We start from the raw sequence: 18,576 nt of genomic DNA, 5'->3' as shown, positions 1-18,576 counted from the left end.
TATTTACAGGCTCAAGGGTTGCTTGATTTTTAGGGGTCTTATGGAATCTACTAATTCTGCAAGTTTTCCTATTTGTAGTTTCTTTCCTTGCGTGTAATCATCTATATTCAGCAAATTATGTGCTGGATTACAAGGACAATGAGCCCCAGAACCCAAACTGCCTCATCTAGCTTTATGTTTATACTAATGTGTGAAGTATCTTAAGAAGTGAGGACTGGAATGCAGGAAAACAACCTTTGGTGGAACACTGTATAAAAGACAGAAAGCTGGACAGAACGACATGAGGCAGCCTGGTACTTTAACCCGGAAAGGCAAACCAGTGATATCAAGAATAACAAATAGGTTCTTCTTTGTTTTACAGAATATCTGTGTTGTTTGTACCTCCATTTTCAGTTAGCTCATATTTCTTTGTTCAGTTTTTGAATTGCTAATGTCTTTTCACTGTTCCCTGTTGGAAGTCGTGTTTTGAAGTGATTTAACTGCTTCTTAGCACCATCTCTCCCAAGAGGGGTGAAATGAAAATATGTGGATAACAATTTAAAGAAGACAACTGGAAAGATTTCCAAATCCCTGAAGAAAGTAAGGTTTGGACATCATTGGCTTCAATTATGAAAGCCCCCCTGTTTCTTTTGAAGGGAGAGTTCCAAGTTGTTTTTTATTTTGGTGGGTTTGATTCTTTGGGGAAACAATCAAAAATGTCCAAATAAGATATAATAGAAACTTTTAAGGATGAATTCAACTTTACATAACATTAAGTGTCCCTTTTCTCAATTAGTATTTTAAATGAAAAACTGAAGTCTTAAATTGTTCAAGTCATTCAGCTCTACTGCCACCCGTGCTATTTCACAGCATACCCACAGATATGAGGGCGCACCAACACACAGGACAGCGGGGCCTGTATGTGCTGCAGCTTAAGCTTAGAGAAGCTGGCGCGCTCCAGGGCCTTCCAGCTCTCTCTGGTCAGGCTGCATCCATCAAACACAAGGTACCAAGCAGGCTCCACGACCTGTTGCCAACAGTAATTCCAGGTTGAACGCTTATCTGCCACATGTTCTATGAAAAAGAAAGCCCCTCCCTGGGAAAGGAAAAAAATAATAATTTAAAAATTTTTGGTTTAGGGAAAACAAATATATAATATGACTGAAGTTTCAGATTTCATGGCCTTAGTAGCCATCTTCATAAAATGTCATGGCTAAATTAAAACTTAGTAAGACACTATTTTGGGCAGCAGTTTCTTCTTCTGTCAATTATTTCACAGAGCTGCCAATCGAAAGCATATAACATGGGTTTTCTGGTTGTAAAAGGAATGCCTGAAGGCCAAAACGTAAAACACGGACTGCACATCACAACTAACTAACTAAATAAAAGTAGCTTGCCCAAAGTGACACAGCTTGTAATTTTGAGAATCAGACTCTGATCCCATGCAGTCTGGCTTTAGAAGCTGGCAGTATTGCCTCAGCAACATGTTCATTCTAGGATGTTTAGAAAATACAGAAAAGTTGTTGATTGAGCATACAATCCCAGCTGCTTGGGTGACCAGGGAAGGAAGATCACAAGTTCAAGGCTACCCTGAGCCAGTTAGAGAGAAAATAAAATAAAATCGAAAAAGAAAAATAAAGATTGTAGTGGCAGGGCAGAGGGGCTGTGGGTGTAGTTGCCTAGAATGAATGTAGACCTTGGTTCAACCCCCAGGACATTAAAAAAAAAATGGTTTAAGAAGAAAATCAATCTTTCACCATTTCACTAACTAGAGAAAAATACTGTTAAGGTTTTGTGTGTACAATGAGTATAGGCTTTATATATACCCAATGCACTAGTTAAAATAATAACAAAATAAAAGGGGAATCAATAGAGCAGAGCAAGTGGATTGGGGAGTGGGGGTAGAGAATAAGGGGAGGTGCAGGGCAGTGAGATTGATCAATTATGTACATGTACAAATATGGCATAATATTCCCACTATTTTTTAAAACTTTAAAAATATTTTTTCATTTATAGATGGACACAATATCTTTCTTCATTCATTTACATATGTATATATTCTTTGATACAGTGGGATTTTGGCTTTACATTCTGTGTTTTGATTGCTTTTTCTCATTTAATAGTGGTTCTCAGGATTTTTTCTTCATAATTAGCTTAGACTTCTCTTCTTGTACTTTTAAATAGCTGCTCAGTATTCTTTTACACTGTGTGATAATTTGCTTAAACAGCCTCCTTTCAGTGTATACTTGCTGTTATCATAAATACTACTATAATGGATATCCTTGCATATAGATAAGGATTTGCAAATTTGTGGGTTAGGTTAAGTTCCTGTTGGATAACTGAGTATGTATACTTTCATGTTATTAAATGATCCTATTGAAGATCTTCCAGCAGCATGAAAGACAGTCTAATTCCCCAAACCCAAAGCAACACTACACCCAAATAAGTATAAAAATCCTTGTCTCATAACAGGTAAAAATGACATGTTAGGGGCTATAGCTCAGTGGTAGAGCACTTGCCTAACGTGTGAGGCACTGGGTTTGATTCTCAGCACCACATAAAAATAAATACATAAAATAAAGGTATTGTGTGCATCTACAAGTAAAAACATATTTTTAAAAAATGATATTTAAGCTGGGCCAGTGGCACACACCTGTTATCCCAGCAGCTTGGGAGGCTGAGGAAGGAGGATTGCGAGTTCAAAGCCAGCTTCAGCAAAAGTGAGGCACTATGCAACTCAGTGAGACCAGTCTCTAAATAAAATACAAAGTAGGTCTGGGGATGTGGCTCAGTGATTGGCCCTGAGTTCAATCCCTGGTACTCTGCCCCCAAAAATCATATCTCACTTTAGTAAGCTTTTTAAATTAATTTGAACATTTTGATCCTGTAATTGGCTATTATAATTTATATTTCTGCTCCTGCTCATTGCTCATTTCTCTCTCCTTTCTACAATTAAATAAACATACTGATTTTATTGATTAGTACTGACTTTTAACATAATGGACATTAATCCTTTGTCTATCTTCTTGGCAAATACTTTTTTCCAGTTTGTGTTTATATTTGAAATTTGTATATAGGACCTTGTTTCTCTGTAGTAGTTTTAGAATTATTTTTCATATTTAGATTTATAAATTCTTCCCTTTATAGTTTTTCAGATTTAAAGAATTCAAACATGTCTTCTCTAGTAGTTTACTCATTACATTAGAATCCACCTGAAGTTAATAGGGCTGCCCTTGGGGATTAGGATACTACCAATTCGTCCTTCTCTCCTCCCCATCACTCACCGGCCTCAGCACTCTGCACACCTCACGGAGCACCTGTTCCTGGTTCGCCACGGAGCACAGCACTGTGGTGCAGACCACCACATCCACAGAACTGTCAGCCACCTGGTGCATGTTCTCCCCAGCAGCCACCAAGAAGCGCTCAAACTGCAGGTGTCTGTTCTCTGCAATGCTCTTGAATAAGAACTTCTCAAAGTTGGAGTTGGGATCAACACAGGTCACTCTGCATCCAGGGGGATAGAACTTGAAGTTGGTCCCAGTGCCGCACCCCACCTCTAGCAGGGAGAGCTTCCCGGAGGGGCCTACAAAGTCCTGCAGTTTGCTGAAGAGCTCCTGCTTCTTGCCTGCCATGTATTGGTTGTACAACACAGAGGCCTTTGACAAGAAGTAGGCAAACCATTTTTTGCATATCGAGTCCCATAAGCCTAGAAAGTTAAGCAAGTACATGGGAAGCGACAGGATGCGGACGGCCAGCTGGAGGATAAAGACGGTGAACGCCATCTCTCAGGAGAAAGAGAAAGCAGTGCAACAGTTGGAGACTGGACTCCTTTAATTATAGGAGGCAAGCTCTTGGCGCATGGTCCAGAGTCAATCAGCTGCAGAGGAGGAACTGGCTTTTCTGGAAAAATGGAGCTCAAGTCAAAGCAAGATCTAGAGGCCCTTTTTGCTGAATGTGCACAGAAGTTGACTCATAGCTGTTTTCGAGAAGTAGAATGAGAATGTTCCCATCTTTTCTGCAGAAGGAAAATTGATTACAATCCTGTGTTCCAAATATATTCCTGCTTCCCCTTCTCTGGGTTGGAGACTCCTGCTAGTGTGTTGCAAGTGTCCTTTCACCCCCACACTGGTGCTCCAGCGTCCTTTACAAAGAAAAGAAAACACAATCTGTTGGTGGAGCCTGGTATAAGCACAACAAAAGAATACTGCCATTCCCCCTCCCTCCTCCCCTCCACCCCCAAAACTCTTCTTTTGTTTTGCTTAGGTTTTGATTTTGTTTTTTCTGATTGTTTGTTTTTTCCCCAGTGACCCAATTAAGTGTTTTTCTTTTGTTTGTTTGTTTGTTTGTTTGTTAGTTGGTTTGTTTTTGTTTTTGGATACAGATCTCACTATTTTGCCAAGGCTATCCTCCAACTTCCTCCTCCTGCCTCCTCCTGCCTCCTCCTTCAGGTTAGCTAGAACTATAGGTATGAACCAGCATGCCCCATCTTTAAGCCCTATTTTTGAAAAGGACTTGAGAAACCATGCTTGCCTGGTCAGTCAACAAGAATTCTCCATTTTATATTCTGGGTTGAGGCTCTAAGATGTTAATAAATTAACTCAATAGCAGAATTATTGTTAAGTTACAGTTTTGGGCTGCCCAAATTTTGAAAGACAAGTGTCAAGTCTTCCAATTGTGCTTGACTACTGCATTATTCTATTAATTTAGATAAAAACAGTCTTCTGAATGTTCATGCTTGGGAGCCTGTAGGATTTAGAAAATGATTGTAGGCAACAATATTAAGAATATTAAGAAAGCCTGGACTTAGGGTGATTATGGAACATAGAAATAAAAAAAAATAACGGTACCATTTACTTTTTAAAATTGGGTGATGGGACTGTTTGTTTGCATTGTTACACTCTATACATACTTTACAAATATTGTATCTATTCCATTTTTTAAAAGATTTTTAGAGATGAAATTGATATGCAATAAACTACCTATTTAACTTGTACGTGTTGAATAGTTTGGACATAGTATATACCTGTGACATCGTCATGTCCATCAGCATAAAGAATTGTGGGCTGGGGAGGTAGCCCAGTGGTAGAGCTCTTGCCCAGCATGCAGAGGCCCTGGGTTCCATCCCCAGCAATGGGGCATTGAATGGTAGGGGAGAGGTGAAAGAACATCACCCCCAAGCTTGCTCCAGTTCCTTTGTGATCCCTCCCTCCAGCCTTCCTCATTCCAAGTCAATCATGTACTGTTTTTTGTCACTAGCAATTAACTTACATTTTCTACATTCCTATGTAAAGTGAATCATAAAATATGTGGTTTTTTGGTTTGTTTCACTTCTATCACTGAATATAATTATTTTGAGCATTATACCAGTTGTTGTGTATATTCATAGATTTCCATAAAGCTATAAATGTAGCTGCCACTTTGTAAAACCTTGGAGCACATTTTCAAGATTGCTTGAGTCTCTTTTCCCAGATTACACTACATCTGACAGGGAGTGAAAATCCAGAATATATAAGGAGCTGCAGAAACTTGACAGCAAAGGTAAGACCAAGCAAAATACATGAATAAATAAAAATGGGCAATAGATCTATGTAGAATTTGCTCCAGAGAAGACATACAAATGCCCAACAGACATTAAAAAGTGCTCAACCTCAACAATCATCAGAATGCAAATCAAATCCATATAAATAAGTTATCACCTTATTTCAGTAAGAATGATTACTATCAAAAAGACTAAGGATAACAAGTGTTGGCAAGGATTTAGAGAAAAGATTACTCTTGCATGTTATTGGCAGAATGTAATTTCATACTGCCATGATGGGAAATGGTATGGAAGTTTCTTAAAAAATTAAAAATAGAGGGGCTGGGGCTGTAGCTCAGTGGTAGAACATTAGCCTAGCATGTGTGAGGCACTGGGTTCAATCATCTGCACCACATAAAAATAAATAAATAAATAAAATAAAGGTTCATCTACAACTAAAAAAATACATATTAAAAAAATAGAGGGGTTTTGGCTCAGAGGAGGAACACTTGCCTAGCATGCATGAGGCACTGGGTTCGATACTCAGCACCACATTAAAAAAAATGTAAAATAAAGATATTATGTTTACCTACAACTAAAAAGTAAATAAATAAAAAATAGAGGGGCAGGGGTTGTTCTCAGTGGTAGAGCGTTCACTAGCACGTGCGAGGCGCGCTGTGTTTGATTCTCAGCACCACTTAAAAATAAATAAAGTTGGGGCTGGGGTTGTGGCTCAGAGGTAGAACCCTTGCCTACCATGCGTGGGGCATTGGGTTCGATCCTTAACACCAAATAAAAAATAAAATAAAGATATTGTGTTCACTATAACTAAAAAATAAATATTTTAAAAAATAAGCCTTTAAAAAAATAAATAAATAGAGTTATTGTGTCCTACTACAACTAAAAAAAAAAAAAATTAAAAATAGAGCTGGGTGTGTTCATGCATGCCTATAATTCCAGCATCTTGGAAGCTGAGGTAGGAGGATTGCAACTTCAAGCCAGCCTCAGCAAAAGAGAGTCACTAAGCAACTCAGTGAGAGCCTGTATCTTAAAAAAAATAAATACAAAGTAGGGCTCGGGATGTGGCTCAGTTGTCAGCTGTCCCTGAGTTCAATCCCCAGTACCAAAGAGAATAAAGGAAAAATAAATTAAAAATAGACCTATCACTTCTCAATATGCAACCAAAGGAAGTGAAATCATATGTTGATGAGATAAATACACTCCAGTGTTTATTGCAGCATTATTCACAATAGCCATGAAATGGGAACAACCTGAATGTCCATCAACTAATAAATGGGTAAAGAAAGTCAGCCATAAAAAGAAGGAAATCCTGCCATTTGTGACAATACAGATTGGAGACAACTAGGTTAAGTGAAGTAAGTTGGACCCAGAAAGAAGAGCACTATGTGATCTCCTATATAAAATGTAAAAAAGTTGATAGAAATTGGGAATATAATGGTGGTTACCAGAGGCTGAAGAGAATTTGAGGGCAGTATGGAAGTAGGGAGGTGGATCAATGAGTACTGTTTCAGTTAGATAGGAAGAAGTTCCAGTGTGCTATTTATTGCATCATTGGGTAACTAACTATAGATAGCAGTTGTTTACTATATAACTCAAAAAGCTAGAATTAAGAATTTTGTATATTTTCAGCATGAAGAAATGATAAATGTTTGAGAAGATAGATATTTTCAACCTGCCTGGGTACAGTGATACCTGGATGTAATTCCAGCTCATTAGGAGGCTGAGGCAGGAGAATGGCAAGTTTGAGGCCAGCCATGTGTCACATGGTATGCTATTAATCTATGCAATATTGTGGCTCTATGTATCAGTTAAAATTTAAATCATTTTTTTCATAAGTAACAGCCTTTTATATTACAGGATTTGGTCCTCTAAAGTAAATTACATAGTTATTTTTCTACCCTGACCAAGTGTTATAATCAATACACTCTTCCCAGATATTCACTTAGTACTTGAAGATCCCTCCCAGTTTCCTTAACTAAATTCCCAACCAGAAAACTTAATCATACTTATAAAGTTAACAGATTCTCAACACCACAAATAGGTTGAGGAACTCTTGCCTAACATTTGTATGAGTTCATGTTGACCAAAGAAGACACAGGTTTCTCATTAAACTTATTGTTTTAATGGGTCTCAAAATTCTGTGACAGATTTTTGGTCAAGTTGTTTCCATAAAAAATGCTGATTTTAAAAACTAATAACTTAAAACTGCCACACACACAAAAACAAAATGGTCCACAAAACATTTTCCTTTCCTTCTGAAGGTTTTACAATGCTTTGTTATCATTAACCAGTCTTTTACTATTAAACTTAAATGGCCAATTGAGACAAACAGTTCTGAGACCGTTCTTCCACCACTGATTAAGACTGGGGTGGCAGGTATTAGGGGTAATATTCATTTAGCCTTCTGAGCTTTCTGGGCAGACTTGGTGACCTTGCCAGCTCCAACAGACTTCTTGTCCACTGCTTTGATGACACCCACAGCAACTGTCTGCCTCATATCACGAACAGCAAAACGACCCAGAGGAGGATAGTCAGAGAAGCTCTCAACACACATGGGCTTTCCTAGAACTATATCAACGATGGCAGCATCAGCAGATTTCAAGAATTTAGGGCCATCTTCCAGCTTCTTATCAGAAAGGCGATCAATCTTTTCTTTCAACTTGGCAAACTTGCAAGCAATGTGAGCTGTGTGACAATCCAGTACAGGAGCATAGCCAGCACTGATTTGGCCTGGATGGTTCAGGATAATCACCTGAGCAGTGAAACAGCTGCTTCCATTGGTGGGTCCTTTTTGCTGTCACCAGGAATATTGCCACGTCAAACATCTTTGACAGACACGTTCTTGACCTTGAAGCCCAACATTGTCTCCAGGAAGAGCTTCACTCAGAGTTCATGGTGCATTTCAACAGACTTTACTTCAGCTGTGACATTGACTGGAGCAAAGGTGACCACCATGCCAGGCTTGAGAACACCAGTCTCCACTTGGCCCACAGGGACGGTACCAATACCACCAATTTTGTAGACATCCTAGAGGGGCAGACGCAAAGGCTTTTCAGTTGAACAAATTGGTGACAGGATGCAATCTAAAGCTTCAAGCAATGTGGTTCCACTGGCACTGCCATCTTTACGGATGACTTTTCATCCCTTGAACCAAGGCATATTAGCACTTGGCTCCAACATGTTGTCACCATTCCAATCAGAAATTGGCACAAATGCTACTGTGTCAGGGTTGTAGCCAATTTTCTTAATGTAGGTGCTGACTTCCTTGATAATTTCCTCATATCTCTTCTGATTGTAGGGTGGCTCAGTGGAATCCATTTTGTTAACACCAGTGTGTAGGCCAGAAGGGCATGCTCACGGGTCTGCCCATTCTTGGAGATACCAGCTTCAAATTCACCAACACCAGCAGCAACAATCAGGACAGCACAGTCAGCCTGAGATGTGCCTGTAATCATGTTTTTGATAAAGCCTCTGTATCCTGGGGCATCAATGATAGTCATATAATACTTACTGGTCTCAAATTTCCACAGGGAGATGTCAATGGTGATACCACCCTCATGTTCAGCTTTCAATTTATCCAAGACCCAGGCATACTTGAAGGAGCCCTTTCCCATCTCAGCAGCTTCCTTCTCAAATTTTCAATGGTTCTTTTGTCGATCCCACCACATTTGTAGATCAGATGGCCAGTAGTGGTGGATTTGCCTGAATCTACATGTCCAGTGACAATGATGTTGATGTGAGTCTTTTCCTTTCCCATTTTGGCTTTGATTTAGCGGTGGTTTTCACGACACCTATGTTCTGGTAGCAAACCCGTGCAAAAAAGCAAAATTTAAATAATTTTTAAAAGAAGTTAAATTAGTGGTATACATTCTTTCCTTCAAAAACACAAGGTTTACATGGTTTTATGAGGAAATTTTAGGAAACTGTCATTTAACAGGTAATCACATTCTTTTTAAAATATTTCTAGAAGGTAGAAAAGTAGGAGATTAATTAGTCCCTCTTAGAAAGCTAGTATTACCTTAATATGGTTCAGACAAAAACAATATTAAAAAATTATAGATTAAGCTCAATTATGAATAAAGAGGAAAAGATCATAAATAAATGGCATCAATGCAGAAGTATGGTTTAAATGTATTTTACCCTAAGAATGCCAAAATGCTTCTATATTCAAAAAATTTTCAGTGTACTACACCACATTTACAGATTCCATGAAGAAAGGCACTGGACCACTTCATCGGGTGAAGAAGATAAAAGTCAACACACTCATGATAAGTTCTTCATGCTTATGGTAACCTTGTACTTCTGTCTGTCTGCTCACTGAGCATTTAGTGCCATAGCTTATTACCTTCCAAACATTTATCTTTAGGTAACTCACCTTAGATTCAAACTGTCATAAGCCAAATCCATCTTCTTCATTTCTTGCAATAACTAGCAAGTTCCCACATAAATGCTTTGTCATTCCAGCCTTCTCCAGGCAACCCATACATGTGGTCATCCAGGCTTTAGCTCTCAGACTAAGGGCATGGCTGTGGGATGGAGGGGCAGGGACTGGCTGAGAGGTATTTGGAAGAAGCAGAACTTGATGGTGAATTGATCAATAAATACCTTCTGAACACAAATAGGAAGCACCATTTGTCACACAGAAGGAAGGAAGAAGGGATTGGTGATGAGATCACACCACTAGGTATTAGTGGGTGCTAAAAGATTTCCCAGAGAAGAAGCTTTTTGACAAGACCAGAGCATGCTCTGTAGAAGGGGCATCATTTTATGTGGTCCTTAAAGAATAGAGAAAGAATCCTGGATAGTGAGGGAGTTGGGAAGTGCTGCTTATTTAAAGCAGCACACAGTTTTGGTTTCATTGGTTTGTTTTCTTTGCTGGGGATTAAACACAAGGCCTCGCATGTGCTAGGCAAGTGCTCTACCACTGAGCTACATCTCCAGCCCTGAATGGTTTTCTACATGTTCACTTCTAAATACCAAAAGACTGGCAAAAGTAGGAGGCCTAGAACTATACAACAGAGCAATGGTAATAAAACCAGCATGGTATTGGCACCAAAATAGAGTTGTAGACCAATGGTACAGGATGGAGGACACAGAGATAAACACACATAACAACAGTTATCTTATATTAGACAAAGGTGCCAAAAACATACATTGGAGAAAAGATAGCCTGTTCAACAAATGGTACTGGGAAAACTGGGAATTCATATGCAACAAAATGAAATGAAACCCCTTTCTCTCACCATGCACAAAACTCAACTCAAAGTGGATCAAGGACCTAGGAATTAAACCAGAGACACTTTGCCTATTAGAAGAAAAAGTGGGTCCAAATCTCCATCTCCAACTTCCTTAATAAGAATCCTTTAGTGCAAGAGTTAAATGAAGAATCAATAAATGGGATGGATTCAAATTAAAAAGCTCTTAGCAAAGAAAAGTATCAGTGAGGTGAATAGAGAGCCTTCAGTTTGGGAGCAAATTTTTACTACACGTACATGAGATAGAGCACTAATCTCTAGGATATACAAAGAACTCAAAAATCTTTTTTTTTAAGAGAGAGAGAGAGAGAGAGAATTTTTTAATATTTATTTTTCAGTTTTCGGTGGACACAACATCTTTATTTTATTTTTATGTGGTGCTGAGGATCGAACCCAGCGCCACGCGATGCCAGGTGAGCACGCTACCGCTTGAGCCACATCCCCAGCCCTCAAAAATCTTAACATCAAAAAAACAAACAACCCAATCAATAAGTGGGCCAAGGAACTGAACAGACACTTCTCAGAAGATGATATACAATCAATCCACAAACATGAAAAAATGTTCAACATCTCTAGAAATTAGAGAAATCAAATCAAAATTACTCTAAGATTTTATCTCACGTGAATAAGAATGGCAGCTATTAAGAATACAAACAACAATAAGTGTTGGTGAGGATGTGGGAAAAAGGCACACTCATATATTGCTGGTAGGACTGCAAATTGGTGCAGCCAATATGGAAAGCAGTACATAGATTCCTTGGAAACCTGGGAATGGAACCACCATTTGACTCAGCTATCCCTCTCCTTGTTCTATATCCAAAGGACTTAAAAACAGCATACTACAGCGACACAGCCACATCAATATTTAGAGCAGCACAGTTCACAATAGATAAACTGTGGAATCTAGATGCCCATCAGATGATGAATGGATAAAGAAAATATGGTATGTGTACACAATGGAATACTTTCAGCATTACAAGAGAATAAAATCATGGCATTTGTAGGTAACTGGATGGAATTGGAGAATATAATGCTAAGTGAAGTTAGCCAATCCCCAAAAATCAAATGCCAAATGTTTTCTCTGACATAAGGATGCTGATTCATAATGGGATTGACGGGGGGAGCATGGGAGGAATAGAAGAAAAATAGATAAAGGGAAGGGAGTGGAAGGGAGAGGGCATGGGGGTAGGAAAGATGGTGAAATGAGATGGACATCATTACCCTAAGTACATGTATGAAGACACAAATGGTGTGACTCTACTTTGTGTACAACCAGAGATATGAAAAATTGTGCTCTATATGTGTAATATGAGTTGTTAGTATGACAGAATACTAACAACTGTCATACTAACAAATTAGAATAAAAAAAGAAGTAGGAGGGGCTGGGGATGTGGTTCAAGCAGTTGTGCACTCGCCTGGCATGCATGTGAACCGGGTTCGATCCTCAGCACCACATACAAAGATGTTGTGTCTGCTGAAAACTAAAAAATAAATATTAAAAAATTCTCTCTCTCTCTCTCTCTCTCTCTCTCTCTCTCTCTCTCTCTCTCTCAAAGAAGAAGAAGAAGAAGAAGAAGAAGAAGAAGAAGGAGGCCTAGGAATCTTCCTCACATAGGTGGTGGTCACAGCCTTGCAGTAGAGAAGGCTCAAGGTATGAAACACAGAATAGTAGAGAGTAGATGAGTCACAGGGACCCTTCACAGTGAAGTGGTGGAGGAAGTAGGGGACAGAAATACAGATAGTCTTGAGAAGCTGTGCTGCATAGTGGTGAGGCCTGCGTCTCCAAGTCATGCAACTTACATGACAACACTGGTGTGACCACTCACTGTGTGGACTTGGACCAGTGATGTAACCATCAAAGATCTGTTTTCCCATTTATCAGATGCATATAATTGTACCTTGTAGAACTATGAGGATTATATGAAATCATTGTTTCAAAAGTGTATGGCTTTTAGATTCACAGTGGCAGATTAGAGGATGGCTGCATTTTTGCTTATTCCATGGCTCAGGATTCAATCAGTAGGAGTATTGTTTCTTAGAGAGGCAGGTGAAAGAGGGAATCACTGGAATTCAATATTGATAGTCAGAGTCTCTTAGAAATTTTGATGAATTGAACACAAACAAGGAAGAACAGATATATCCATGCATATCTGGTTGAGCTATGGGAGTGGCATTGGTAATGCAGAGCAGAAGGATAATACAGAGAGGGAAACACAACACAAATGTGCACAGGGAAACCAATAGAACAGAAAAGTGGCCCGAACATAGCTGATCCAGAGACTGTATAGCAAACTACTGTTTGAAAAGTACTTTCTGTTTTTCCACCAGCAAGTGGAGAGCTCAAGCTGGCCACCATGTGGAGGAGGCTACACTGTAGATGTTATGCAGCCCCCTGTGAGGTGATGGCAAATATTGCCATACTTGTGCCAGCAAGTACCTACTGTGTGGCTTAGGGTACCTAGAACGTGAGTGAGACAGGCACAGATAAGTCTATACCTGGGGATTCAAGTCCGAGATACAGAGGGGAGTGCAACTGCTTTCCCTTTGAGCTGGCGGCTCATGTGACCAGCTGAAGAGGCTCAGGAAACTGAATAGGTGGCCATGCTTCTTTTCAGAGATTAAATCTGAAGGCTGTCTTTGTGGGCAGTGGAATGTGTGCGATCTGTGGATGGTTGCCTCCCCTGCCCCACAGGTAGAATATATGTAGGTATGTATGTATTATTCATGTATAAAAATATATATGTATATATACATCTATTTATATATATAAAGAATCATTGGAATCAAAGAGGTTTATCATGTGCATGAAAGTGGCACGAAACACTTCTTCACAAAAATTTCCAAAATCTTGAGAATGAGATGTACATACAGATAACAGGAACTAGTCATTCCAGATAGACAGGTCAAAAAAGAATCTCTCCATCACACATTATATTTAAAATACCTACCATACAGAATAAGAGTAGAATTGTTGAATCTCAAGAGAAAACTGACAGGTTACATTTAGAAGGAAACTGATCAGAAATTAAACATCTTTCAAAATAAGCAGAAACAACAACAACAAATGACTACTAAGGTGGCACTATAGAAAATACTTAAGGAAATGCTACAGGGAGAAGAAGTCAAAACAAACCTAGAGCTCATAAATGGACAAATCTCATTTGAAGAATAGCTAAGCAAATGAGAAACAGACCAAATTAAATGTTGGAAACAAACCCAAATTGCAGGAATTATAAATATCTCTCTACAACAATCTTGATTGTAAATGGCCTCAAATATCCAATTAAAAGACACAGGCTGGCACATTTAAAAAAAAAAAAAAAAACGATAAAAAAGCAAGACCCAAGTATATGTAGTTTGTAAGAGACTCACCTCAGCAACAAAAACAGCCACAGGCTGAAAGTACGAAGATGTAAATCGATTTATCATGCAAATACAGCCCCCAAATGAGCAGGTACAGCTATTCTCATATTTAATGAAGCAGACTTCACCCAAAACTAATCAGATGGGACAAAGAGGGTCCCTTCATATTGTGGAACAATACAAGAAGAATATATAACTGTTGGGGGCCACCATGAACAGGAGCTGAGCTCATGGGATCTGAGCAGGTACCCTTAGCCTTGATCAATAAAGGTGTGGAACTGGCTTCAGCTGGAAGTGAAAAAGCAGGTGCATTTTACCTTTGCTGGGCAAGGAATTACAGCTCTGGGAGTGGTCGTGGTCCAATGGGACTGGGCTACACACCCTTGAAACCCAATCATTGCTTTATTTGGGTTGAGCTTTTTGGAATGCCTTCTCCCCGATAAATAGCATGGTTCAGGGGTACTCTCTCTCTTTTGTCTACCTCTCTGGCCTCCCTTGTGGGAGCTGGGTCAGAGGAGCCATCACTGAACCCCAGGGAAAAGGTATTTTCTATGTTTGTATGATTATTTAGTGCCAGCCCAGTTGCGAGTCATAGCATATAACAATACTAAATATTTATGCCCCAGGTGTTGGTGACCTAATTAGGTGAAACAACACTACTTTGATTAAAGACTCAGATAGATCCCAGAACAATAATACTGGGCTATTTCAACACACCTCTCTCAACAATAAATCATCCAGACACAAACTCAGTAAAGACTCTTCAGACCAAAAAAAAAAATATTATAAATCAAATGACTTAACAGACATCTATAAGATATTTCACTCAACAATAGCCAACTACACTTTTTTCCTCAGCTGTTCATGGAATCTTCTCCAAAATAAATCATATTTTAGACCACAAAGCAACTCTTAAAAACTGAAAAATTGATATAACTTCTTGCATCTTATTTGATCATAATGGGATGAAGTCAGAAATAAAAACAAAGGGCTGGGGATGTGGCTCAAGCAGTAGCTCGATCACCTGGCATGCATGCGGCCCAGGTTCGATCCTCAGCACCACATACAAACAAAGATGTTGTGTCCTCCAAAAACTAAAAAATAAATATTAAAATATTCTCTCTCTCTCTCTGTCTCTCTCTCTCTCTCTCTCTCCTCTCTCTTTAAAAAAAGAAATAAAAACAAAAAAACTACAGAAATTATATAAACGTGGAGGTTGAACAGTATACTTTGAATGATGATTATGTGAAGAAGAAGTCAGTGGAGAAATAAAAAAATTCTTAGAATCATGATACAAAAGTGAGTGGACCTCATATGAGAACATATGAGAACCTCTGGGACACTATGAAGGAAGTTTAAAGGGAAAGTTTATAGCTATGAGTGCCTACATAGTGAAATCAGGAAGATTCCCCAGTCAGCAACCTAATGATTCATCTCACGGCCCTTAATAAGAAGAACAAATCAATTCCAGAACCAGTAAGAGGAAGTAAAATATAAGACGGGAGCTGAAATAAAAGAAATAGAAAAGTAAAAAACAATACAAAGGATCAAGGAACCAAAGAGTTGGTTCTTTGAAGAGATAAATAAGATTGATAATCCTTTAGCAAAACTAACAAAAAGAAAAAGACAATCCAAATTAATAAAATTAGAGATGGAAAAGAGGAAATCACAACAGATATTACAGAAATCCAAAGAATCATTGAGGACTATTTTGAGAACTTCTATAGATTGGAAAACCTAAGAAAAAAAATTTTTAAAGATTCATTTCTAGACACATGACCTGCCAAAATTGAATGAAGAGGTCATAGAGGACTTAAACAGATGCATAACTAGCAATGAGGTAGAAGCAGTTATCAAAAGCTTTCCAATAAAGAAAAGCCCAGGACCACATGGATTTCAGCTGGAATCTACCAAAACTTAAAGAAGGACAAATGCCAGTGCTCCTCAAATTATTGCATGAAATAGAAAGGGATGGGACACTTCAAATTCATTCTGTGAAGTCAGTATCATCCTCACACCAGAACCAGTTAAGGACATATCAAGGAAAAAAAACTGTAGGCCATTATCCCTGATGAATGTAGATGTAAAAATCCTTAATAACATTAGTAAGTTATATTCAACAACATATTAAGAAGAATGGACATCATGACAAGTTGGTTTTATCTCAGGTTTTCAAGATGGCTTAACATATGCAAATTAATAAATGGAATTCACCACATAAATAGAATTAAGTACAGAAATCACATAGTCATCCCAATAAACACAGAGAAAACCTTCAACCAAATTCAGCACCCATTCATGATAAAAACACTGAAGAAACTAGGGATAGAAGGAACTTGCTTCAACACCAGTAAGGCTATATATGACAAACCCAAAACCAATATCATAGTGAATGAGGAAAAACTGAAAGCATTTTCTTTTAAATATGGAAGAAGTCAGGATGTCCACTTTCACTACTCCTGTGCAATATAGTTATTGAATTTCTGGCCAAAGCAATCAGGAAACAGAAGGAAAGTAAAGGGATATGTGGGAGGCCATCCTCGCACGTGATTTGAGTTACCTCTCTGGCTGGGCGAGAGGCTCTTAGCAACATCTTGTGTCCAGAGCTTTCCCCACCCTTCTCAGGTCTGAGGGCTTGTCCATGTGGAGGCCGGTCTTGCCACTATCCCAATGACCCAATCATCACCCCTGACCTTGAGACATTGTCCCCCTTAATTTTCATTGGATGGGATTTTCCCCAGAATTTTTTGTTCCCCAATAAAAGTCCACCCCCTGGCGCGTTCTCTCTCACTAGCCTCTTCAGTAAACCTTACTACCATAATTGGTGGCTGGAGGCTGGAGCTAGGAGAAGGCATCCTGGAGCAGGTTTAAAGGTAATTAGAGTCGGTCTCTTTAATTCAAAACTCCCTAGAGATTTCTCAAGTTCTGAAGCTTCATTTATGGAGCCTGTGCTTGCTGTGGGCTAAATTTGGCTCCCTGAAGTGAGTCGCAAAGTGAGTCTCCTTAGTTAAATCCTCTAGGTGAGTGGGGAAGCGCACTATAGAAATTTAGTACATTGTGACAATTTGTAGAGTCATGGAGGTACCAGGCAGTTTTTGGAGCTAAGGGATGTTAACAAATTAATAATGGGGAATTCAACTTCTACCGATAAAGGCATGTATTTGACCATTTTAGACACAATAATTATTTAGAAGGGAAAGCAGGTCAGAAGGACCCAGCAATTACAATTTTTAAAGACTGTTGGTAAAATCTGTCCTTGGTTTTGTGACCAAGATTCACCGGATTTACATACTTGGGACAAATTGGGAAGGAAATTACATAAAGTTTGTCTTTCTAATGAATTACCTGGCAGTACTGAAAATATTCAAAAGGTTTGATTCAAATTATGATATGTCAAGATCATTGTACTATCATGTGTAACTAATAATAATAAAAAAAAAAGGTTTGGACTGCATTAGAGATTTGCCTTTTTGATTACATGGGCCAAAGTTCTTGGCCCCCTGAAGATCTATTGAAAGGTATTCAGAGAGCCATTAAGTCTATACAAATTGAAAAATTGCCTGAGGCTAAAGGAATCTCTCTTCCTTTAATAAGGTTGAGAGCAAAATCAAATTCTATTCAGGCGGAAAACCTTGGTGCAAAGCCCAAGACAAAAAACTTAGCTTTACCTGAACCAGACCGGATTAGTCCAGAGGAGAACCATAGAGAGGAAGCCTCCCAGGGATAGAAAATCCCTTTCAGGGAGAGGAAATCAAGAGGAAATTCATAGAGAGGCAGAATGTCCTCCTCTTCCTCTAGGTTTTGGAGGTCAGAATCAAGATAGCTACAGAGAAGGGCTCATGAAGGGGTCTCAATCTGAGGGAGAAGACTCAGACAATGAAGTCCAGAAATTACCAGGGAATTTAATTAACAAATTACCAGGGAATTTTAACAGATCCCTAACGGGATAGGCATAATCAAATTCAGCCGATTCCTGTTAGAAGGACAAATTTTAACAGGTATTCTAAACTGGCGATGAGCTTTCTTACCCCATTACAGCGGGGATTTAGAAAGGTGCAGGAAGTCATGGAAGACATTAGTGGGTTTCAGCTTTTCCCAGTTTTTGAACAGATTAACGATCAAGACCAGCGTGTTCGTGAAGCCAGATTTAAAGTTAGGTAGTCAGTGTAGTTAAGTAAATCGGGTCTAATATCGAGTAAGATCCAAAATGGAGGCCATGTTGAGAATGAATTCCAGGAAAAGCAGAACAACTCTTGGAATGTTAATGAAGTCTGGGAAAAGCCCAAGGCCCAGAGTCCATCCCAAAGAAGTGTTAATGAACAGCCCCCAGCAAACTTGAAGATGCTGACTCAAAAGTCCTTCCTGCCCAGATTACTTCTTTGGCCCACCTGTGCCCCACCCTTTGGGCCTTCCCACCTACATTCCATCACTGAAAGAACT

General features: G+C 39.0%; 1 protein-coding gene and 1 pseudogene across 1 annotated transcript; both read right to left on the bottom strand.

Annotated features, from left to right (window-relative positions):
• Positions 1 to 810: 810 nt before the first annotated feature.
• LOC124087370 (N6-adenosine-methyltransferase TMT1A-like) lies at positions 811 to 3,813 on the bottom strand. The gene is made up of 2 exons (XM_046436242.2): positions 3,264 to 3,813; positions 811 to 1,075 (listed from the first exon to the last, which is right to left on the bottom strand). Exons 1-2 carry the CDS (start codon positions 3,759 to 3,761, stop codon positions 839 to 841), a joined length of 735 nt encoding a protein of 244 aa, XP_046292198.1. The 5' UTR covers positions 3,762 to 3,813; the 3' UTR covers positions 811 to 838.
• A 3,978-nt stretch (positions 3,814 to 7,791) lies between these two features.
• Positions 7,792 to 9,279, bottom strand: LOC124087260 (elongation factor 1-alpha 1-like; annotated as a pseudogene).
• Positions 9,280 to 18,576: the final 9,297 nt, after the last annotated feature.

This window comes from Marmota monax, unplaced genomic scaffold (assembly GCF_021218885.2).
Source record: "Marmota monax isolate L192 unplaced genomic scaffold, Marmota_monax_Labrador192_F-V1.1 WCK01_AAM20220418_F8-fsc00012, whole genome shotgun sequence".
Lineage (NCBI taxonomy): Eukaryota > Metazoa > Chordata > Mammalia > Rodentia > Sciuridae > Marmota > Marmota monax.
Note: the sequence above shows the minus strand (reverse complement) of the source record. Positions and strands in the feature narration are given on the sequence as shown.

Bases quoted from the DNA above. Each gene is read 5' to 3' on its own strand.
- LOC124087370 (XM_046436242.2), bottom strand. From the start codon at position 3,761: ATGGCGTTCACCGTCTTTATCCTCCAGCTGGCCGTCCGCATCCTGTCG. The intron at 1,076-3,263 runs GTGAGTGATGGG...TTCCTTTCCCAG, and splicing joins TGTGCAGAGTGCTGAGGCCG to GGAGGGGCTTTCTTTTTCAT.